The following is a 24,881-nucleotide window of genomic DNA, read 5'->3' as shown; positions in this document are numbered from 1 at the left end:
TAATTTATTGATGCATTCAAGACTCCACAGGACTACTCTTTGGTCGGATTGTTGTTTCCTTGACATATTTCCAATTCCCATGTTTCAATTTTACTTGTGAGCAAGGGAGATTTTGTTCCTTTTTGTTGATTCGTTTTCATTCCTTAACGTTATATTCATAATGAACTTATACTATGTGGATGTAGTGTCATATAAATGCTTCTCAATATTGTCTTGCAAATTAGCTGGCAGATAAACAAAAGAAAGCAAAATCTATTCTAAAATAGGAGAAATTAAGAAAAAAATACGAAATGAAAAATTTAACAATGGAAAAGTGGCGGAATAAGTCTGGTTTGTTTTTCCGATTCGGTCTTAATTCAACCTCGGTATTCTGTTAGTATTAAACAGTATTGTTTTATAATTTCAGTTCCAATAACTTGCCGATTACATTACGACAATCTGCAGGTAATACACTACAAACCATATCTGTACTAGATTGTACTGATTTTTACTTGTTCAGTCTTCTGTATTTTGTGGATAGTTGTCTCATTGGCAATCATACCACATCTTTTTTTAATATTATCTTTTCTTTGTATCTATCAACTGATTTTTTTCAATTAGGGACATATCTTTAATAAAAATGAAATTAAAAATGTATTGAATATAGTATTGAAATTAAAATTTTACTATAATCAATATAATACTATATTAATTAACACTTACATAATCATATATATCAACTTTAGAATATAAATAAAACTTGCTGATCAAATCATCTAACTGATGAAATGTGACTAATACATGTAGTATGTTCAATATTATTTAAAATTTTATGAATATTACGGAAGTATGGTAACTAGACTAGTTGCACAATTAGATTAACCCTAGTATAGATTTATGGTGTCAGTTGAGATTAGTTAATAATGCAGTGAATGGTTGTTTTTTTATTAATATATATATAAAATAGTATATAAAACAACTTAAAAGATTTTAAACTAGAGGCTTTAAAAAGCATGTGTCGCTCACCTTGGTCTATGTGAATATTAAACAAAGGACGCAGATGGATTCATGACAAAATTGTGTTTTGGTGATGGTAATGTGTTTGTACATCTTAATTTACTGAACATTCTAGCTCCTTACAATTATCTCTATCTATAATTAACTTGGCCCAGTAGTTTCAGGGCAGAAGATTTTCGTAAAAGATTACTAAGATTTACGAAAAAATGGTTAAAACTTGACTATAAAGGCCAATAACTCCTAAAGGGGGCAACTGACCATTTCGGTCATGTTGACTTATTTGTAGATCTTAATTAGTTAAACATTATTGCTGTTTACAGTTTATCTCTATCTATAATAATATTAAAGATAATAACCAAAAACAGCAAAATTTCCTTAAAATTACCAATTCAGGGGCAGCAACCAAACAACGGGTTGTCAGATTTATCTGAAAACTTCAGGGCACATAGATCTTGACCTGATAAACAATTTCATTCCATGTCAGATTTGCTCAAAATGCTTTCGTTTTTGAGTTATAAGCCAAAAACTGCATTTTACCCCTATGTTCTATTTTTAGCCGAGGCGGCCATCTTGGATGGTTGGCCGGGTCTTGGATGGTTTGCCGGGTCATTGGACACGACATTTTTTAAACTAGATACTCCAATGATGATTGTGGTCAAGTTTGGTTTAATTTGGCTCAGTAGTTTAAGAGGAGATGATTTTTGTAAAAGTTAAAGACGGCGCACGACGACGGACGACGACGGACGAAGGACGACGGATGACGGACTCAAAGTGATGGGAAAATCTCACTTGGTCCTTCGGGCCAGGTGAGCTAAAAAGAAGATGTGGTATGATTGCCAATGAGACAACTCTACACAAGAGACCAATATGACACCGAAATTAACATATATAGGTAACCTTACGGCCTTCCATAATGAGCACAGTCCATATCGCATATTCAGCTATAAAAGGCCCCTTAATGACAATGTAAACTAATGTTAGTACTACATCTTGTATTTAACTGTCTTTAGACTAAGGCAATAAAACTTGTTATTTTCCATGATAGTGTAATACGATGATGTACTTTACTTGCAATTACAGTATCGGTTGTTGTGGTCCGATTTCGTTTTGACTTTAAGTGAGCTACAGTTTATTAATTTACCTTGTGTAGTCCTGTTGGTTAAGATTAGATCAAACAACGAAAATGATAGTTTGCAGAAAAAATCTAAATATGTTTTCCACTTGAAGATACGAGTAGCATTTCTAGTTTAATTACAATGATTTTAACTATTTCAGGTTCACAGACTGAAACAGAACACTAGCATGTACCATCAAAAACAATTGATTCTACTTGTTTGGCGAACTGGTCTTCAAATTGAAGTACATACCGCAGAGTTTATCAATGGATACACATGTTTGTATTCCTCATAACCTATATTTAATATTTCATAACAGTCTTACGTTTTAGAGTTTGCATACAATCAATAGATATTATATAATTTGTCATATGCTTGTAACTTGCCAAACGACTTCAAATCATTAGTTTTGAAAATAGTGCATACTTATGTAGTTATGCTTTTATTTATCTGTCGATCTATATATTTCGTTGTGAGTTAATAAACATTGCATCATAATATTGTTCTTCAATCAATGGACGGGAATGGGTCAAAAAGGAGATAGTAACTTTACATAATATTATTGTTTTGTGTTCATTAAAAAGTGTTCTACTGTATTCGTCTTATTACACAAAGTTATTTTTAAACCTCTGCTCAAAACAGAAAATTATACGCACTCTTAGGATTTATATATATTTCTCAATTCGATTGATTTATTTTTGCTCAACTTCGAACTAAAATGCGTGTCAAGTCTTTTTATTGCATGTGTTATACACAATGTCCAAGTGTTGTAAGTCTTTAGACCGACACGAATTCTTCTTTTTTACTCTAGTAGTATTTTTGATACACGTACATTTTTCTACTTAAAGGTGACGTCTGAAAAATTTTCCTAACCCCTATAAACCTTTATGCTAGTCTCCAAATTTTGACTCTAATGTATATTCAAGTAAACAATTGTTCAATAGTGTCTTTGTGTTAATAAATATACCAAGTAGTACACGAGGGTCAACAGAGCAAAGTGTAGACGCATACTCCATGGAAATCGACTCCGATGCCTTTGTCATCAACAAAAGCAAATTTCACTCACATTACTTTCATGTGAAATTAAAGTCCTGCGAATATTCACAAATTTCACGTAAAAATTACATTCATTTTTTTCACGTCTAGAATAATCTTGACAACTTTAACAACTGAATGTAAAACTGATCTACATGTGAATATTATTATTCATTCACTAACCATTGCTTTCGGTAAGGACTTCATATCATTTTCAGTTTTAGATTTGACTTTATTCTGGAGGCATCTCTATTTTTCAATTCAAATTGGGTCTGTTTACCCTACCGGAGCACATGCGATCACCCCCAGTTTTTTGTTGAGGTTCGTGTTGCTAAGTCTTCAATGTTGTGTCTTCTGTACTATGTTTCTGTTTGACTTTTTAGCCATGGCGTTGTCAGTTTCTTGTCAATCTATTAGTTTGACTTTCCCTTTGGTATCTTTCGTCCCTCTTTTCCAAAATAGCACTTGTTTTGTTTGTCTCCTTTTGAGCATGTTAAACAGCCAGTCAAGTTTAAATATTAATCTGTTGTTTCTTTAATAATTGTCATCCTCATATGCTTACATATCTATATAACCACATAAACACAGTAAATAAGAGAGATCTTAAGTTTAATCAAATGTTATTCTATATATTTCATATTTTAATAATCTGTTATAAATCAATTAAGTACTTGTGTGGGTGCGTGGGTGTTGCAGCATGTATCTCATTGTCATATTTGGCATGGTAATAAATAGCGTTCTCAGCTTGAATCAAAATTTTGGAATTCCCGTATCGACCACTTCTTAATCTGAGGTCGACAACAAAACAGGTGCTACACAAATTAGTTTTACTATTTATAAAGAAAAGGTTGTCAAACAAAAGGAATGCAAGATGATCGTCATCAAGGGCAATGGAAAAAATGAGAAGAACGATTAGTAGGACAGGAAGACAGGGAGTTCAGAACGAAAATATCCCTCAAAAGGAGGACGGAGCTGGCCGGAAAAGAATTATCAAGAAAACAGATGTGGGACACGTGGTGGCAGAATAAAACGGAGGAAACTGCTGAAATATTATCAGGAAATGAGTCGGTCATATTACATGGGAACATTAGGACAAGTGAAGTGTCTTTATACAGAACGGTTGTAAAACATTTTTTTACATACTTGAAATCAGGTTTTCTTTAATAATAATATACAAGGAGGTGTTGAGTTTTTTCTACGCACAACAAAATCAACGTTTGAAATGCTTCAAGAATTAAAAAAAAATGTGGAGGTGAGAACCCAGGTCAGGTTTGGTAGCTGACATTGGCTCTCATGTGGCGGTCTCGGGAGACTGGTAGTGATTGGGGTATTATTCTAAATCGTCCCTTGCCCTGGGCCTGACAAGTTCTACAATTTGCAGGTTAGTAGTAATGGTGGGGTCTACAGATGGGTAACTCTTGGACCTCCTCCACCTCATCTTGTAGAGGGTGGCCTACACCAACAGTTGAGGCACTAATAAATGGAGCATTGGTAAACGAGTGTTTTCCCCGGTCACTCTTCATGGTAGGTGTTGGTGTTACCGTGTTTTTATGAGTTTTATGACACTTTTTCAACACAGGTCAGCAGAAAGCCATTGTGAATAGATAACAGCTAGGCATCCTGGTGCCTCAACAAATTATTATAGAATACTCTGTAGATAGAGTAATGCTACATAGTAAAAATGTATATTCTAGTCATGAACAGTTGGTGTTATAAAATGTTTGTTTAATTCAAAGGATTGTTTTTGTATAAGTTGTAAAAGTTATAAATGAAAAACAAAGGATTGAATCTCTACACAAATGAGTGAAACATGTTTGTAGTATTTTAATGTTGGTATTTGTTATTTAAAAACTAATTAATGGGTGCTTGAATATATCGTGATTTTACCACGGGTTGGCTCTTTATGCAAACTGTTTTACCCCTGAGCGATAGCGAGGGTAAAATATCGACAGAAAGGAACAACCCGTTGTAAAATCACGATATAGTCAAGCCCTCATGAATTATTTTGATTCTAATAGGACAAATACGGCAATTCTTTTTGATCGAAGCGCTCTAGTTGAAGTCATTATTTGTCGTTCCAATAAATTAACGTACATTAAATTGACTAAAAAGAACGAAGCAAACTGAATAAGTGACATGCTTAAATTATTTGAAATAACGTGTTTAGAAAGGTTTGGATGAAAGTAAATAATAATTTTACTTAAATGTCTTATATTTATACAAAAATGGCTTATTCAACTGATTTTTATAGTTCGTTCTTATGTTGTACTGTATACCACTGTCCCAGGTTAGGGGAGGGTTGGAATCCCGCTAACATGTTTAACCCCGCCACATTATTTATGTATGTGCCTGTCCCAAGTCGGGAGCCTGTAATTCAGTTGTTGTTGTTTGTTTATGTGTTACATATTTGTTTTTCGTTAATTTTTTTACATAAATAAGGCCGTTACTTTTCTCGTTTGAATTGTTTTACTTTGTCTTATCGGGGCCTTTTATGGCTGACTATGCGGTATGGGCTTTGCTCATTGTTGAAGGCCCTACGGTGACCTATAGTTGTTAATGTCTGTGTAATTTTGATCGTTTGTAGATAGTTGTCTCATTGGCAATCATACCACATCTTCTGTTTTATATCATATAACACATTTTAGCATCGTCTGTTTACATCTCATTGTTGTGACAATTTTTGGTTTTACAAGCGTGTATTTTCCCATAAAAAATATTTGACGATTGAGTACGATTGGAACAGCTCTAACAATATATTCATATTTTCAAGGGGTGTGTACTCAAAGCGTTTGGAGGACGTAATGTTAGAAATAGCAATAGGCAAAGAGAGTCTAGATTAATTTTTAATCAGACTGTGATTAAGGGAAGGACTTCAACATAGTTTAGAAAAGCGTCAACAACTCTTGATCGTTGTTCTTCGTCTCATTGTTATTCGTTCAGTACTGATATAGGCTCTTCATTAGTATTGCAATTAAATGCATTTTGTTCTAAATTGGATTACGTCAAACAGCAATCCGGCTTTACTTTTAAAAAGGTGATGTTTCCACTCTTACATTCTACTTATAGATACACAGACGTGCAGAATTTTTACGTACTTGTTTTTTTTTTGTGTTATCATCAGGCTTTTAAAACATAGGTATAGACACTACTACTTTTGCATAGCTACTATCTCTGTCCTTGAAATCTGTAGAGCTGGAAATTTTCTTTAAATAATAAGTACTTTTTCTTTACTTTAAAAGTATTGTGATATTTAGGTACCTCTATTTTACAGTACTTTAAGAGATGTCTAGAACAAGTGCAAACATTGATCAATGTATATAATGATTGAACATTATAACTATAAGAGATTTTAAATAGACAAACTTTCAAAATGCTAAACATGTAACGATGTGCCTGAAAATCTGTTGTATATAAATTTCAAGTACAAATCAAGTACTGCAAAATAAAGGTACCTAAATATTACAATAATTTTAAAGTAATAAAATATTACTAAATATTAAAAGTAGATTTCCAGTACTACAGATGTTTGGTATTGAAATACTACCTATGCAAAAGTAGTTGTGTAATAATCTGTTTGAAATATCTTCAGGCTCTTGGTTATTTATTAGAACACCTATATGGAACTCTGATAATGTGAATTTTAGATAACATTTTTCAAGTTTTGTTCTAGTAAGCATAGAAATAATTTTCTCATGTGACCATAATTCAGATGATATTTCTTCATAGACATACAAAAAAAATATTACTGTCATTCCTATAAAGATATACTTTAGTGTTGGAATCTGAAGACTGAGAGAAACAGCTGGTTTGACATTTAATACAAATTACCGGCTGATCGGATTATGAATATTATTTGAATTTATTATCCGGTGTTCAGACAGTGCCTTGCAAATTTCTCTTTCAATTGTCCTATTCGAGGAAAACCATTTATGTCAACACAAATTACTAAATTGGTAATCTGTTTAACAAATTAAAACAACACCTCATAAATTCAATGCATCTGAAACGCGTTTCTTGAATTAATTTCATCAATAAATATTTATATAACACGGATGTATATGAATAAATATATATTGTTCTAAACTTTATTAAAATATTTGACAGATACTGTATGTAAGAAAACAAATACAAGTCAGTTCTAGCATTTTCAGACATATTTTATTATTAATAGACTTCTGGTTTATCTCTGTTTAATCTTTGCTAACATACATCAGTAACTTGTTATCATTTATTTAGAGTTTTGATAACTGGTATCTTGTTATAATTGTCAGTGCCACAACTGCTCCCTTTGAATACCTTTCTCTCACAATAAGAATTGTCGACGAATTTCCAATATATTAGTGCATTATACAGGACAGTGGTGTTACAATTCAACATGAGAACAAATTATGACAATCATTTGAACAGGTTTTAACTCACCAGACTGATACAAATCAGAAAAACATTTTAAAAAAAGCTGAAAGAACGTTGAAAGGTATTCATCCCTAACAAACAACATCGATATAGTGTAGAGACGTCATTACCAGATGAAGAAAAACATGAACGTGTGCAATGCCTGATTGGCTGAACATGTATTGTCTACCAGCTCATAGACATAATCTTGTCCCAAAATAAGCATTGTCACCAAATGATGTTATATTAGTACATTATAAACAAAATAATTCATTTCTGGATGAAGAAGTATATAAAAACGGCTCTTAAAATAACTAATGCGAACTATTGAAATCTGATTTCAGTTTGGTTTTTTTTTTAAAGGAATTTTTTTTTGGAGTTAGTTTAATGCTCAAACGGATAACAACTTTTCATTAATTAAATTACTAGGTCTTTCCACTTTTCTGTGGAAAGACCTATTGTTTTCTTCTGATTATTTTTTTTTCTTCCGCCTAATTTTGTTCTTGCGATAAACATTTGTTTCGCAATATGTCGCTTAGATATTTGGTAAATGATATCGATCAGTTTATGCGCTTTTGAAATTTACCATGCGTAAACGAATACTTTTCTTTGTAGGAGTTATCTCCCCAAACACTGTTTTCCTTGTGAGCGCAACTCCTTCGCAACCGTAAAATATTATGACAAATTTATTTTACAAAATTGCTTGTTATATCCTTCGCATGATTTGTCCTATTTTGACCGAAGTGATATGAACGCTCCATATGAGAGTTATTTCCTCTTATGCATTTGATATAAGTGGATATGCATTTCTATCTTGTAAACCATAAGTGCTAGAGACCTCGGGTCTTTTGATTTAAGATCATTGGTCCAAAAAAAATGAAAATTAGGTCAAGGTCAAAAGGTAAGGTCAAATTCTAAATTTTGATTTTGGCTTATTTTCACTCTTTTTCATTAACTTTATAAGATTTCGACAAATTGTTTTTACTAAATTGTTAGTTGCGACATGTCGTAACTTATAAATTTTGATTGGAAGGGTGCGTAGACAATAAATGGGAGTTTTTGCCCCTTTTATATTTAGAATTATGCGTAAAGGGATATTACTCCTGAACCATACATAATACAGACCTAGGGTCTTTTGATTTGGAATCCTTGGTTTATGACCTTAAAATTGAGTTCAAGGTCATAGGTTAATTGGACGTTCTTGATTTTGACCTTTGCTTCAAAATTCATATTTATACATCATTAAGCCATAGGAACTGACATTTTCAACTGAATTTTAATATTTTCATATCAAAATAGATACTTGTCGGTGGAAAGACCTTCAATTGTTCTTTGAACAATTGGTTTTTAATTTTGTCAGTTTTCCTTTTTCCAATTTGTTTCATTTTTATGAGATTAATCCAAACTTCAACTAGAAAACATGTATTACAAAAGGACAAATCCTTTGGAATATGCACAGTGACAATAACAAAACATAAAAGGCTTATTTAAACTTAGTACTGAACACATTTTATTCATGTTCACTGGTAGGGAAATGAATAATCTCTTAAGATAATTATCAAAAAAGATTTATCATTCTGACATTCTTCGATCTTTTCATTTGAAAATTATACAACACACGCGTATTAAATTGTTTGATTAAAATATCGTTATAGAATTATACACCATCATGCATGATAATATCGACTTTTGCTATTGTAATATTTATAACGGTAAAGAAAAGAACTTCTATCATATTTCTACAACAATTTGACTAAAGTAGAAGCATTCGTGATAACTCGACATACTCTATACAATCAACCGAGAAAGCCGATTTTGAATAGAAGATGGCTTCTGGTCAAAGATTGTTCCTGTTAACTATTATTGCTCTAAATTCTTTAGGTAAGACTTATATAATTCATTGTAATGCTTAAAAAATAAATGTTACATAAAAATATAAGAAGCTGTAGTATGAGTGCTTTTGATATTCTGATCTAATATCACAAGTTTCAAATACAGGCACAATTTAATTTATTCATTGTTTTTGTGCCAGTACCTTCATTTACAAATCCACACTCATCAGTTGTTTCTGTTATATGATGGTAAAAAATACAGCAGGTAAATTTATTCGAACTAAAAATGATTCCACACTAATTCTTTACTTTGATTTTCTTATTATTATTTTCATTTTAAAATTCCAAGTTTTGAATGGGCAAAATATTGTAAAAAATATACTAGCCAACTTGATTTTGATTCAGGTGTTTGGTACGGTCTCAAAATTTGCAATATGTGTTTATTAATAACATACACCAAATACAAAGTCAAAACAAATTGCTTTTTTTCTATCTTATTGGTTGTAAGCCGCTTATTTAGTGATGTCTTCCTATAACAGTAGAATGTTAGAAGAAGTTTAGTATTAAGTGAACATGTTCGTCCGTTTGTTTATTTGTCATCTTATTGCCGGTTTTTCTTCAAATGAATAATATTATAAATAAAAGAAGTGAATGCTTTTCAAATGTAATGCAGCGTTGATGATTTCAAACAAAACTCGAAACGGTGACATTTTTATAAACAATTCCGTAATTTGCCTAATTGACGTTTTGTTTAACCTGAATTACATAGCAAATTGATTTTATTTTTTAGTAATTGAATTAAATAGAGTGGTCCCCTGGCCATATCTGTATGGTTTGAGTAGACTTGTGACCTATAATTGTTAATGTCTGTGTCATTTTGGTCTTTTGTGGAGAGTTGTCTCATTGGCAATCATACCACATCTTCTTTTTTAAATTACCTTAAAGCTATAATTTTGCTTATGCACTTGTTCCTTCCAAAGTTGGATTTAATGTTTTGTGTCCTGTTTGTTTATTTTCTTTATTATTCTTGTCAATGAGCTGTGTGTTTTCTTTGGTTTTTAAATGCCCCGTTTGTACATTTGTCTTCTCCCCCTTTTTATCATATATTTGTCTGTCTTAATTGAAAAGAACTGGATTGGTTAATATATATATTTTACAGGACTGGTAATTGAAAATACATTTACAACACCAAATAACGGGAAATTGAATTTATTTCAAGTCGCTGATTTTTTGCAGTATGTTGTTGATATCAACCAATGCGGTCTTGATTTAGGTGGAATAACGACACTAACATTCGAGGCAAAAGCATGTGGAGATGCTAATACCATTATGTCCAATTCAGACAATGGAAACTCCTCGAAGCCCATTTATGAATTTATAATTGGTGGCTGGGAAAATCAAAAATCAGCTATTCTAAGACGGAATGATGATTCATTAACCCAAAGTAGCCAACAAGTCGTCATATTCAACACTCCAGACATATGTAAATGTGATGAATACCGACAATTCTGGATCAGTGCCAACAACGGTGTTCTAATGATGGGAAAGGGACTTATCGTTGGTATAAACGTTATAGCTGAGTGGACTGATCCAGATCCTTTTACAGTAAAAAGCATAGGAATAATCACATGGGGAGGAATAGGAGAATGGAAGGTTCAACTAGAAGGTAATATTGTTTCCTTTTCGTGAGAGATCGCTTCAATGCAAGCGGTATTGTTTATAAGATACATGCACATAATCCAAATTAACTTCAGAAAATAATTGTAAATTGTTTTTTTTTTAATTCAATTGATGGTTATCATTGAACAACAGGGACAATTTATGTTAAATTCGACTTACAAAATATTAGATAATTAAAAACAGTAAACACAGATAACAACAGTGTGTCTATAATTTGTTATAAATGTTTTACTCCTTTTTGACATTTCATCCTCTAAATATGTGTGTTCGTTTGTTTTACACATCGTTGTTAATATAATGGAAAGTTATGCGACTGTCATCCACGAGAGAGGTTTAGCTAGCTATGAATTCTGGTTTTATCTGCAATTTTCTACGTGAGAACATGCCTGTACAAATAGTTATCAAAGGTACCAGGATTATACTTGTTTACGCCAGAGTCTTGCTACATAAGACTCTGACATCAGTGACACTCAGATCAAAATAGTTATAAAGTCAAACCAGTTCAAAGTTGAAGAGCATTGAGAACCCTAAATTCCAAAATTCTAAACGCTATGTACTAAGTCAGGAATATGACTGTTGTTAATCCTTCTTTGGTGTGTTTAGATTTTTATCTTGCTATTTGCTATTTGCTTAGAGACATCGGAGTTCGATATTTTTGTGATTTAATTTTTAACGATAAAACAAGTGCTGTAGTAAAATCCATATTAATATTATAATTATCATTGTCGCTGTTTTTTGCATTTGTCTTTTGATCTTGTTTTGTGATAATTTTTCATATCATGCTTCTCGCTTAGGATGGAAAATTATCACAAGAAACTAAGGAGGCACGTGGCGTTGCTAATAAAATTGACATGAAATTGACACGTCGTCGTAGGTAAAATATTGTTAAACAGAGTACCATGAGTCATCTCAACTCGATTACCTTGCTCGCTCTCGCCCTGTCAGCTCAAACGAGAAAATCAATTTCGTTGAGATGATCAACAATAATATATAATTATTGTTCTTGCTAACTTATATATGCTTGTAATAACTATATAGAGAATTCCGTTTACGTACCGATAAATAGTAAATAAAGTATTGGAATTCGTAATCGAGATACTCTAATGTTCGCGATCCCCGGTAACATTTTCATTATATTTTATGTATCAAACATGTCATTTGTAGATTAAACGCATTAAACATGCCATTTGTAGATTTTCATACTTAATTCAGCTGTATTTTTAAAAGCGTGGTCATATATAAAAAAAAATATGTTTTGCAGTTGTGAATAACCTTTACGATGGTCATTTCTCTCGATGTACATCAAACTATAAAGCAGTCCTGAACATTTTGATTTCAAAGAAACACACGTCATTGTTGAAGTGTGCTGCCTTGTGTGATACGTTACCCTCATGTATTGGCCTCAACTATCATAATCAAAGGTAAGTTATGTTTGTGTGTGATATGCTACTCTCTTGTATTGGCATCAACTATCATAATCAAAGGTAGGTTTTGTTCTTGTGTGATACGCTACCCTCATGTATTGGACTCAACTATCATAATCAAAGGTAAGTTATGTTCTTGTGTGATACGCTACCCTCATGTATCGGACTCAACTATCATAATCAAAGGTAGGTTATGTTCTTGTGTGATACACTACTCTCATGTATTGGCATCAACTATCATAATCAAAGGTTGGTTTTGTTCTTGTGTGATACGCCACCCTTATGTATTGGACTCAACTATCATAATCAAAGGTAGGTTATGTTCTTGTGTGATACGCTACTCTCATGTATTGGCATCAACTATCATAATCAAAGGTTGGTTTTGTTCTTGTGTGATACGCCACCCTTATGTATTGGACTCAACTATCATAATCAAAGGTAGGTTATGTTCTTGTGTGATACGCTACTCTCATGTATTGGACTCAACTATCATAATCAAAGGTAGGTTTTGTATTTCTTCATCTATATCACGTGCAATACCAAAATATTAAACAGTAGTAACATACAACACATTTTTTTATATTGAAGAGAGTTTAGAATATGACCCGAAATAAAAAGGTTCCCTAATAATATTGTGAATATGAAGAAGTATACAGGTGACAATTGTCTCTTCTGATGCCACTTGTATACTTTTACTATGTATAATGTATGGATTCTTATAAATTCTATATAACTTTTGGACTTTCTTAAATTGGTCTATTTCTGAAATAAATCCTTACATACTTTTTAACCCATAATGCTAACATTGCCTATTTGAAATTTTCAAATTGTTTGTTTATACATTAAACGACAAAAAGATGTGACGGATACAATTTTCTGACGTCAGACACGCGAATCAATGAATGTGTTTGTAGACAGATGTTGTTTTGTGTTCCGTTAAATTGTTCTATTTAAAATTGTTAAACGATGATGACGGCTGTACCCATATTTTGACTAACTTATGTGTTATGTCTGTTTAGTTCACGCATCATTATATATATAACGGAATTTGATGAGACTGTCATCAAAGTGAGAGGGTTGGCGCTATAAAACACTAGTAACCCGAATTTAACTTGAACGGACAAAAACGTGTTAACGCTATTTAAATGAGATTGATCGTTTATTGATAAAGATTGACAAAAATTAAAAATTATATTTAATTCATATCAATTCATATCAATTCATTTTAACGCCAGTCAAATAGATTTCTCTGCGGTGAATCAATTGAAATCAAGTTGCTGGTTAGTTGCGTTAAACTAATAGGCCACGCCCCCGTTAAACTATTTCAAACATCCATTAATTCGTTTTAAACATGGATGAGACCCGAGCTTTTTACTGGTAAATCACCCAAGCAAAACGACCTCGATGTATCTATCGTTTTTTGTTTCAAACTTTAAATGCGTAGTCTTATTAAGTCACATGCTCCACAATTTAATTAAACGAACGTATAATACACGTGACATTTTCATATATAAGGCATTTAAATAAAAACATTAAAATATATATGCACGCGTGGTTTAAAAATGTCAAACTAGGGAATCTGTTGAAAATAAAATAGTTAGATGGATAACATAAATCTAATTTGCTCAAATGCACTAGATCTTTATCGCACATATATATGTGCGTTTCAAAAATTACTGAATGCTATGAAACCTCATGGCATGTAAGTAACATGTGGTCCTTTGCAACTATTTACGAAACTTTATGTATTCCTGTATATTTACCGTTTCTCTTTTCTCTATGTTTACTATATTGTACTCGTAAATTAAATGTAGACATGGAAACTACACAGCAATTATTTATTGTGTACATAATTTAAATCGATGTATCTTATATTTCCGGTAAGCAACAAATATTCATTCTCTTGCCGTATATTGATATACGGAAAAGCTTGTAATGAAAAACAAGGTTTTGATGAATTGAATAATAAAATTGATGAAGACAATGTTGACGTATGTTGAATATGATAAACAGAAAGTCATACCCAAAATTATAAATGAAGTAGCAGCCCACTGAACTTTTAAAACTGTGTTAAATTGTAATACCAGTCACTGGCCAAATCGGGCGTTAATTGTGGAAGAGAGGCAAATATCAAACAAAAATATTGTTCTTACGATTCTGCAAAAAGATTATCGTGCTGTCATGCACCCTGACGTACTTGTAATAAATGAACATATATATATATGAGATAAATTTTAGTCTGCGATAACGATGGGTAAGTTGATTTAAGTTTAACGACCTAGACTGGCTATTTATCGGCATACTCTCACGTTTTTTAATGTTTTAAAAGAAAACATATATTTACGTTTTGGGCATTAAATATAAGTCTACTTACCAAATTGAAATGAACATAAACATTGTTAAAAAAAATGGAAAAGAAACATTCTGCATTGTTGTTTTCATATAATTTTATTTCCTATATATTTGAGCGGAAATTTCTAAGTTAAAACTGATTGTAGTATAGATAAAATATTTAATCTAGGTGCTCTCGTTGAAGTTCGCGTTACATATTAAAATGAATTTCATTGGTCGGAACGTTTGCAAACTTTCAATTCAATACACAATATAGAGTCCAGTTCGGCAAAAAAAAAAATCAAATTAAGACTCTACTTTGTCCGATTAAACAAACAGAATTTAGAAAAATAACACTTTTACGATTCTTTCAACCACGACCAAAATATCTATCTTTTTCTCCGCTGAAAATCATTACTATTGATATTAGAACAAGTCAAAAGTTGCCGGAGCCGGTTGATTTATGATGCATACGAAACTTTAATAATTAATTATACGGTTTGTATTTTTCCAAATAACTAACTGAAATTGAAAAAGAGGATTATGATAGTCTAAAATATGTAAACATTTATTTCAGAAAGCCAACAACAAAATGAAAGGAAACTATGTATTGCTTAAAAACATTGACCAGGGCCGTAACAGCCTCATGTTTGAAATTTTAAAACAAAGTCACAGTACAAAGGCTTGTCTTCATATCAAATTGTTTTCACGGCGAATGTCTTGCAAGAAGCAAACTCCCATTACTCCGATGTCGCCCCTGCTTAATTTTGCGTGATCCATGCATTCCCTATTTCCATTCTCAATTTTATGTTTCTGAATTACTTGTCTTTTGTTCATTTACTTCCCTACTAAATGTCTATAGTCTAAGTGTTAATTTTCATTTGTAAATGTCTGGTTTCGCAATAATGCATGTCCACCAATATCCAGACATTGTGCGAAAAAATATAGTTTAGAAGATATTATTCTATGCTGAATACAGAAAACATATAGTCGTTTCTTCATGAAGATTTGAACTTTAACATTAAAGAGAACCAAACTGGCTCTCCTTTTTGAGTATTTCCATCTGGTGTCTTACATTTAAGGGTTTAACTAGTATTAACATGATTAAGTCGTGTCAACTTACTGTCAAGACAGACGCCTTTATAGAAAATAAAGGAATATGGGGTAAACATACACGGGACCTAATCGAACACAAAGTCAGAGCTTAACAAAAATACAAATTATCAATGGTCAGCGTTTTTATTCCTGTTCATCTTTATAGTCGCTAGAGGGTCTTCAACGATGAAAGAATCTGAGAGTACTTAAGTTTCTGACAGCTAGTTCACACTGTTACGTTTGGAGTCTTCCTGTCCGTCATCCCGCAATCTGATAATTTGATTATCTGTCTCAGGACCTGCGCATATATAAAATACTTGCCACTGAACATTGAACCAAGTAAAATCAATACACATCGTTTCATATATAAAAATCAATCTACAGATGATTATGCATTTCTTAGTTGGTTAGATTCCCTTTTGTGGGAGTTGAACACTTTGCGGGACAATTTTCTTCTCATGGGAAGATATATTTTTCCCATGGGAATATTAGTTTTTTCTTTTCTTTTTTTTTCAGAATTTGTAAAAGTGCTATGAAATATCGAAATGGACTGACAATCATGCACTAGTAACCAATGACTGGAATAATATAACAGGCATTTCAATAAATTAAAAGTATTTCTATCATACTTTTACACTCAAAAGTCTTTTTATATCGTTGAATGATTGATAGAAAGTCTACCGTTCAGCGAATGATTTTACAATTTGAATCTTTCACCTTTGTTTTCGGTCAATATCATCGTGCATTTCATGTAATAGTGTTCGCTGAACTGTCACGTATCAGAAACATGCCTTTTGAATTTCAGAATTAAAATTATAATTTTGTTTTAATCTATAACTATACATGGGGAATGACGAATCGTGTTTTAAATTGTTTTCTAATTATAACCTTTTAATTTCGTGAATTTACATCATAATTATTATGAATGTAATTATTCTTTTTCGTCTACGTAACTCGATATGCGTGTTTTTCACCACTACAAATTATAAGATGAGCACGAACTTTTTTTGTTCAAATTTCCTAATCATGCTTATGCAATGTTGTAACTCGTCTACACAAAAATCTTTTATTTCAATTCATTTTTGGTCTTTTCTAGATCTTTTATAACCTCTCAGGTAATTTTCAAAGAAAATCCAGAGTTTTCGGCATTTACAAGGACGCGTACGGATGAGGATTAAATATAATCTTTTTGTGATTTATTCACTTGTACTTTACCCGTAGGCTGTCTTCGTGTACTGCAATTTATGGTTTACATGTTTAAAGGAATACGAATACTTTATTTCTCATAAAACTTCAATTACTAGTTATCAAGAACATACATACACATAACTATAAGGTAAAATTAGTACATGCATGTGTAAACGATACAATTAAATTAGCTTGGAGGACTGACTTTCACATTTATAACTTTTACATAGTTTTTCTAATACTACAATATTTGATGAGTTTAACTGTTGATCAGCTTTAAAGATATAAGGATTTGACTAACAGTAGTTCCTTAAACATTTCCTTCTTTTTCTATAGTTTATATGTTCTACAATTCATAATGTAATGGTACTCATCATCAATGTTGTTTGTGTCACAGAGACGACATATTCTGTCTTCTCTGTGTAAATCCTGACACCTTCTGGACTCAATCGGCAACTATTACTCAATTTATTTCACTTGACCGGGCGGAGTTTATCCAGTTCGCTCATAATAAACCAGTCCATCTATAGATAGGTGTTTTAGGATACACTCATCAACGCATTGTCCAGTCATTCTTTTGTAAATTCCTTTGAGGTCACTGATAGGTGATTAGAAATCAGTAATAACTATAACGGCAATCATTGTAATCACACACATTTTCAAATCGACTGTTCTCATGCAAATTAAAACGTAAGCTCCGCCCGATCAGTTGAAATAACATTGGTAATACCACATCTATATCTGCGTAATATATGAATTTAGAAATGTAAAAAGGAGTTTTCTAATTGATAATTCTTTTTGAAAATATGACAGCATTATGTTTTATGCGATTCTGCATAAAAGCAAAGAATTATTCTTGAAACTGGTCTTTGGGTTTCTGTTTAATACATTTTGACACCCATTTATCACAAACTGTGCACAAGGACGGAAAACAAATATACGTCCTTGCTGTGCACTATAATTCGAAATAGTTGTAAATTGCAATTTTTTTAATTTCTATTTTTTCCTCACTAGAACTGATAAAAATGCATATGTGTCTTTGAAAATGTTATATGATGATCGCCGAATATGTTTGAGGTGGCAGACCATATATGAAAAGGGGAAGTTCAAGATAAGCTATTAACCCTGGAAATCAGAGGCTAATGCTATCATACGATTACAATAAGTCTGTAAACTGCAAATATGTTATCTAAGCGCAGCGAAATCTGCCATAAATCAAGCGACTAACCCTGGATATCAGAAGTTATCGCTACCAACGCAAAGTTTAATAAAAATCAGAAAAAAACAACAACAAACTAATAAATTTCTTTCCAAGTCATCCATTCAATTTCTATATGCATGCACGTCAACTCCTCGTCCAGGATTAATCTTTTTTTCTTGAATGACCGTCTCGTCATTAGAACTTTTGTACATCTTTCCACATAGAGTGTTGATTTAATTGATGTAGTCTAGACAATACAATTCTGAAATAAACAAACAAAACCAAACAGCAGTATCTTCCGTAGGAATTGCATTCTACTAATAAATTTAAGGGAGGGTGGGCGGGTTTTAGAAGATAAATCTATGGCTAAAAAATGCGTCTGCTTTTCCTAAATGTCGACGTCAAAAAGGAGGATTATGGGTAAATCAATCACTTGCAAAGATCGATAATCCAACTAAAAACCAAATACTATTACTTGACGATGTAGTATAACGACGGACAGTGGTATGAGCACTACCGATAACTGATTTAAATTTTAGATTTTAAATCCTATTATCTTAGATGCTCATAAAAAATAACAAGATTGGTATTGGCAGGAAATGGCCACAGCATTTATTAACAGATATGATATATGTACTATTATATGAAATGCAATTTGTGATACATGTAGATATATGAACTAAAATTAACTGATAAAAATGCATATGTGTCTTTGAAAATGTTATATGATGATCGCCGAATATGTTTGAGGTGGCAGACCATATATGAAAAGGGGAAGTTCAAGATAAGCTATTAACCCTGGAAATCAGAGGCTAATGCTATCATACGATTACAATAAGTCTGTAAACTGCAAATATGTTATCTAAGCGCAGCGAAATCTGCCAAATTGGCGGTGCTGCGACAATTTTAGCCTATAGTTAAAATTTTCACAGAACCGTCAACCGCCAATAAAATTGGGGGGAGCTGCGCATAGCTGTGCCATTTCAAGCAAAATTTGATTAAACTAATTTTCTGATAAATGAATATGCCATTATATGATATAAATTGTAAGTTAACAAGCAACTATTTGTATTATTTATAAAACAGCCCAATAATGTCGATGTTTCGTTTAACTGTTCACTAAGAACATATATAGGCAACTAAAAAATTGTCAAATAGATATAGGAAGATGTGGTGTGAGTGCCAATGTGACAACTCTCCATCCAAATAACAATTTAAAAAAAACGTAAACCATTATAGGTCAATGTAGGCCTTCAACACGGAGCCTTGGCTCACACCGAACAACAAGCTATAAATTGCCCCAAAATTACTAGTGCAAAACCATTCAAACGGGAAAACCAATGGTCTAATCTATATATATATATAATGCAATATTTGAAGACCGTCATTGCAGTCTTGGCAATAAAACTCGAGACCAAATCAAGTTGTAACAGGCAAATCAATATATAACCTTGATATAAATTGAACTAGCTAATGATGAAAGTAACCTAGTTTGATATTTTAAATATATCATTTCCAAATGTGCACTGTAATATAGCTGTGAGGATCTTCCAATCTTCGCATTAGAATATTCTTCACCTTAGAGATAGTTAAGCCATCGGTAAAAACAAACCTACCATCAAATTTTCACTTCCGACCTTTTCAAAGCCAAATTACCTCCTCCCGGTCGTTGTCTTGCTTCCAAAATCACATTCTTAATAATTGACGACCTAACAATCCAAACCCTTATAGGAGAATCGGCAACATACACACAATTAACTGGGAATTCGTATATGTTACGCAAATATACACCCGCTTTCAAACGACCTAAATATTTTATTGGATAATCCATCACAACACAAGTTCTCTCCATATATAGATATATGAAGATGTGGTATGAGTGCCAATGAGACAAATATCCATTCAAGTCACAATTTATAGAAGTAACCATTATAGGTCCATACCTATGTTGAATGAGTTCGACGAACAACGAGAATGTTTAATACCTAAAACATGTAGAGATCATATTTTGAGTATTGTAGAAAATTGGTATTTAGTCAAACTAGCTAACCATCAAAAGACAAAATAGAGGTCCACCTACTACAAGTCTATCTGGCAAATAGCAAAGCAATAAAAGCCACTGGACAAACACATTTGTCTAATTGCTCAGGAAGAATGTGTAAAGTTGTATATTATTTTGAAGTGTTTTACCATCAGACAATCTGTGATCAACTGATAACGTGCCTTGCTATAATTTGCGTGTAAATTTGAACTATATTTATTTGTTTAACTTTCAATAATGATACACAATGTACAGTGCATCATAAGCCTATTTGGCTGGCTGAAAATTACTTGTATACTAGTATATAAATATAATTGCTTGTTATAATTCAGGTTGCACTTTAATATTAAAATACTCTATTCTATAGTTAACCCTCTACCAAACTGATCGGTCTTAGATGAAACCAAATGAGTTTCTACATATTTCTTGTAAATTATGACATCAGTCTTGTTTAAAGCATGATTTGTAGACCATGTATTGCTCATATTTTGAACTGTCAACTCCCCAGCCATACATAAAAAGACCACAAGCCAAGGAAAAACAGCCTGGAATATCATAGCTTTGTATGCAGAACTTCATATATCTGATAATATTGACAAATTACGATGCAATATCTCTCTTAAAAAGTCAACCTACTGTCCATCTGAAGCAACCTTGAACGTTCCAAACCAACGCTTACTGTAAATTTTGAGTAAAGTCTTCATACACATTTAGCTTATTGTAAATGCTTAAGCCAGATCAAGCTGATCGATGTGTACGTATTGTTGAATTAGCAAATCCTAATTTAAAATATATGCAGTAAAAGCACAATGTCCTGCAAGGACATAAGCCATACATTGGCAAGACCGAAATCTTTCCCGAAACTGTTTAACAAATGTAAAGCCCGTGTAAACTTTTCGTACTATCTACTACCGATTTGTGTATTTGAAAGTCTATTCCAGTTTCGAAATGACCATATGAAAGTTATGTGTGGTATAATAAATGCTTCCGGTCCCAATGTACGGGATCAGATCACCCGAAAACGAGACAGAGAATCTGCAGCTGCATTACTTGAGCCTGGAATATACAACGCTCAAATCTGAAATTAATTACCATTAATAACAATACTAGTGGACGAATCAACATCCTTACTAACTTTGATATTTGCTTGTTAATCATCAAATATAGTGCTTGGTTTTAATATAATCTTAATAAGTAATAATTAAAAAAAATGTTGCTAAATTGAGAGGTTAGAATTATCTTTTAACAAAAATTTAATAAGATTAAAAGTATCTGATCCCAGTATAGCTCTTGATTGATTTTACATGATAGTAATACGAATTTACGTTAAATTTATTTGCGGTAGTTTAATTTTTTATTTATTCCCCGCTTTTCATATGATAACCTTAAGCCAAAAGTAAACCCCTCAGTCGGAGCTAGGAAGCTACACTTTTGTATAACCCCAAAGTTACATTCTTTTAATATTTTTTTTTTTTTTTTTTTTTTTAATTCAGTTGTGTTTATCCAATAGATGATACATCAGTTTGGATTCGAAATCAATGCAATCCAACTTCTATACAAAATTAAACATAAGATTAATATAACAAAAACTCTCAATTTGATATCTCTTTAAGATCAATTGTAATAGCATTTGCTAAAAATTCACTTCATATTTTGCCCAGTATACGAGTTCGTATTGACGGGATACTGCAACGAGTTGCTTACACGTGCCTTAAATCTCGGTCTAAACAGAGGCCTAGTTTGCTTAAATCTTACATTTCTGCCTGCCTTTAGGAAAACAGTCTTGTATGGGCACTGAATCATAAGTGGGTGTTCCTCAAAGCAACTTAAACAAGAATGAGTATAAGCACATGCATGATTCCCGCATGAACCTTGGTAATTGAATGCGTAACATTTTAAGCGCCCCATTCTTATTGCCATTACCAATACTAGACGGAGGATACATATTGAGTAGCCATAAGTCAGGGTCAACAACAGCCCAAGAACCAGCTGGATCCTGTGACATTCTGAGACGAAATTTTTCATCGTACGACTTCCATCCTAGTGCGCACCACTTAGCGCCTAGCCGTATACTATATATGTACTTGAGTAAATCTTGAAAAACAGTCGAGTGATCAGTAGTACAAAATATACTAATCTAGACTAAAAAAAACGCATCTGTCCAGTTACCCAATGTACCTATTGTGTAAATTTCTGTTTTGTTGCTGTCTTGGTTGTATTCCGGGGGAGGGGAGTTACTGACTATCTTTTCAGGTATAACTGTGCCGACAGCACTTTCTAAATCATACCCGTTCTAACCAGAAAACATTGCAAAACATACCCTGTTCTAAACAGAAATATTGTAGAAAAAAAATCACCTTCTAGACATGCTTAGAATGCGAAAATGTATACCCTGTTCTAGACACGCTTGTAAAATGTATACCTTATTCTGGCCAGAGACCTTTATTTTCTAGACTAGTTCAGAAATATAAATCCTGTCACCAAACAGTTTATCAATGTTTAAAGCAAAAAACATACGTGTTTCAATATCCAGTATCCAATCTGTTCTTTTTAATTCAATTGTTTAAAAATTAAACCTGTTCCCGACAGCAGGGCAAGAAAAAGCAACCCTGTTCTAATCAGCAAGACATGAAAATAAGGGGCCTGTTTCTGTGTCACATTCTTACATATAAAAATAAAGGAAGACCCCCCTTTTTTGGGGGGTATCACAAGTCCTATGAAATAACGACTTTCTAATTATCCACAGAAGAGGCCTCTGAATAAGCTAATGGTAAGGCCAGATCAACATATTCGCCTGAAATGTTTTAACTTATCGACATTTCTTGCAAGCTCATCATTGTCCTTACTACACGGAGATGGATTTTGAAAAACTGGAAAATTACCTGATTATCATCAGCAGAACTAGAAGTAGCGGTCGTGAATACTGGAGCCATAGTAAGTCATAGACATAACCTCTGAACTGTGTAAAGTTGTTGCTACTGGACCCTCTATATATATGTTAACACTCGAATCTCCATCAATGTTTGAAGGCAAAATAGTTTTCTTAGCCTATGTAGAACACATTGTCGCCTCTTCCTTCCAGATACCTTGAGCATTTTAAACTGAAAAAGACATGCTATGATAAATTATGTAAATATGTATATGAACATATAAGAATTAAAACAATGCAAAAGAAACAAAAAACAAAAAACAAAAAAAAAACAACGCATTTGCTGATTCTGCTGTGGCCGATCGTGTCTCAAAACACGAGAACAAAAAATTGAATATAAGATTTGCCAATGCCAATGGCCCATCCATCGTAAAGCAAACAATATTTTATTTTGTATTCAATAATCCAGCCATCTCAACTTTTAACGTGCGTCTCTAATCAACCAAAATAATGCTAAATTTAGATTTAGAAGTTTGCTCTAAATTTGAACTAAATTCAAATTGTCAAAATTGCATATCGGAAATAAAATTTAGAAATAATTCGATGTAGAAGTAATCTATTTTCTTCTCGGAATGACGACAAAAACCTGACCATGCCGTCTGCTAAAAATCATAATTTGCCATGACCCTTCGACAATTGTATCCATCGAGTCAAAATAAACGACAATTAAATCCTTGATAAATACTATTTGAAACAGTTTTAAAACAAATAAGGTTTTTAACAACTTATGTGTCAGATTGGTTCCGATTTTTTAGAAGATAAATCTATGGCTAAAAAATGCGTCTGCTTTTCCTAAATGTCGACGTCAAAAAGGAGGATTATGGGTAAATCAATCACTTGCAAAGATCGATAATCCAACTAAAAACCAAATACTATTACTTGACGATGTAGTATAACGACGGACAGTGGTATGAGGACTACCGATAACTGATTTAAATTTTAGATTTTAAATCCTATTATTGTAAATTGCGAAAATGCATTACGAGCATAAATTTATAATTTTAAGTTAGAATTTAGAGTCTCAACTTTTTTCAAAATCTCTGTAATATTACTCATGTATTATTTATGTTTATGTCAAAGGCGTTTGATTGGATAATAGGTAAAGGTAGGCGTGGTTTTTGGTAACTTTCCTCCAATCAACTGCCCCATTCGAGAAACCTGTGTGCGCTGATGCGTGTAAACTGGGTATTGTAACGGTACGTGTCTTACATCAGAACCTATCGTGCGTGACCAATGTCTATTGTATAATTTCTTGTCACGTGGTCAAATTATCTGAAATACAAGTTTTAAAGGTGCACTACAGCAGAATTACAGTTTCAGTTGTTATAATTCAGACACAAATTAATATGGTTATTTTGAAATCTGCTGCATGGTTTATTCCATTGGCAATCATATTCACGAAAAGTTGTAAATCTTGAATATTCTGTAATATCTTTATGAAGCGTGATTGAGAAGTAGATTCACACAGATACTGCAATCATAGTCATCTTTAAAATTTACTTTGCATGCACTAAATTTCTAATCCATTTGTTTAGAACAATAAAATATGTTTAAACTACTAAATATCTAAATGAGATTACATAGGAATAACTTGTGGTGTATTCATGTATACTAGTATGTAA

The 24,881-nt window shown here is 32.4% G+C and overlaps 2 protein-coding genes across 3 annotated transcripts in view; both read left to right on the top strand.

Annotated features, from left to right (window-relative positions):
* The window catches only part of LOC139503830 (uncharacterized), a 304,074-nt gene that overhangs the window by 21,156 nt on the left and 258,037 nt on the right, over nt 1–24,881 (top strand). The window contains exons 12-13 of one of the 2 annotated variants that reach the window (XM_071293768.1): nt 407–444; nt 2,272–2,613. In XM_071293768.1, the coding sequence (XP_071149869.1) occupies nt 407–444; nt 2,272–2,297 (64 nt within the window). In that variant the 3' untranslated portion in view covers nt 2,298–2,613. The remainder of the gene's footprint in view (nt 1–406; nt 445–2,271; nt 2,614–24,881) is intronic. The other variant, XM_071293765.1, reaches the window with a different exon arrangement.
* Nucleotides 9,365–11,059, top strand: LOC139504397 (C3 and PZP-like alpha-2-macroglobulin domain-containing protein 8). The gene is made up of 2 exons (XM_071294476.1): nt 9,365–9,419; nt 10,530–11,059. The coding sequence occupies exons 1-2, from the start codon at nt 9,365–9,367 to the stop codon at nt 11,057–11,059; spliced, it is 585 nt and encodes a 194-aa protein (XP_071150577.1).

This window comes from Mytilus edulis, chromosome 14 (assembly GCF_963676685.1).
Source record: "Mytilus edulis chromosome 14, xbMytEdul2.2, whole genome shotgun sequence".
NCBI lineage: Eukaryota > Metazoa > Mollusca > Bivalvia > Mytilida > Mytilidae > Mytilus > Mytilus edulis.
This window is presented reverse-complemented; position numbering and strand designations above follow the sequence as displayed.

Coding starts and splice junctions, on each gene's coding strand:
- LOC139504397 (XM_071294476.1), top strand. CDS start 9,365: ATGGCTTCTGGTCAAAGATTGTTCCTGTTAACTATTATTGCTCTAAAT. Junction 9,420..10,529: donor TATTGCTCTAAATTCTTTAG/GTAAGACTTATA, acceptor TATATTTTACAG/GACTGGTAATTGAAAATACA.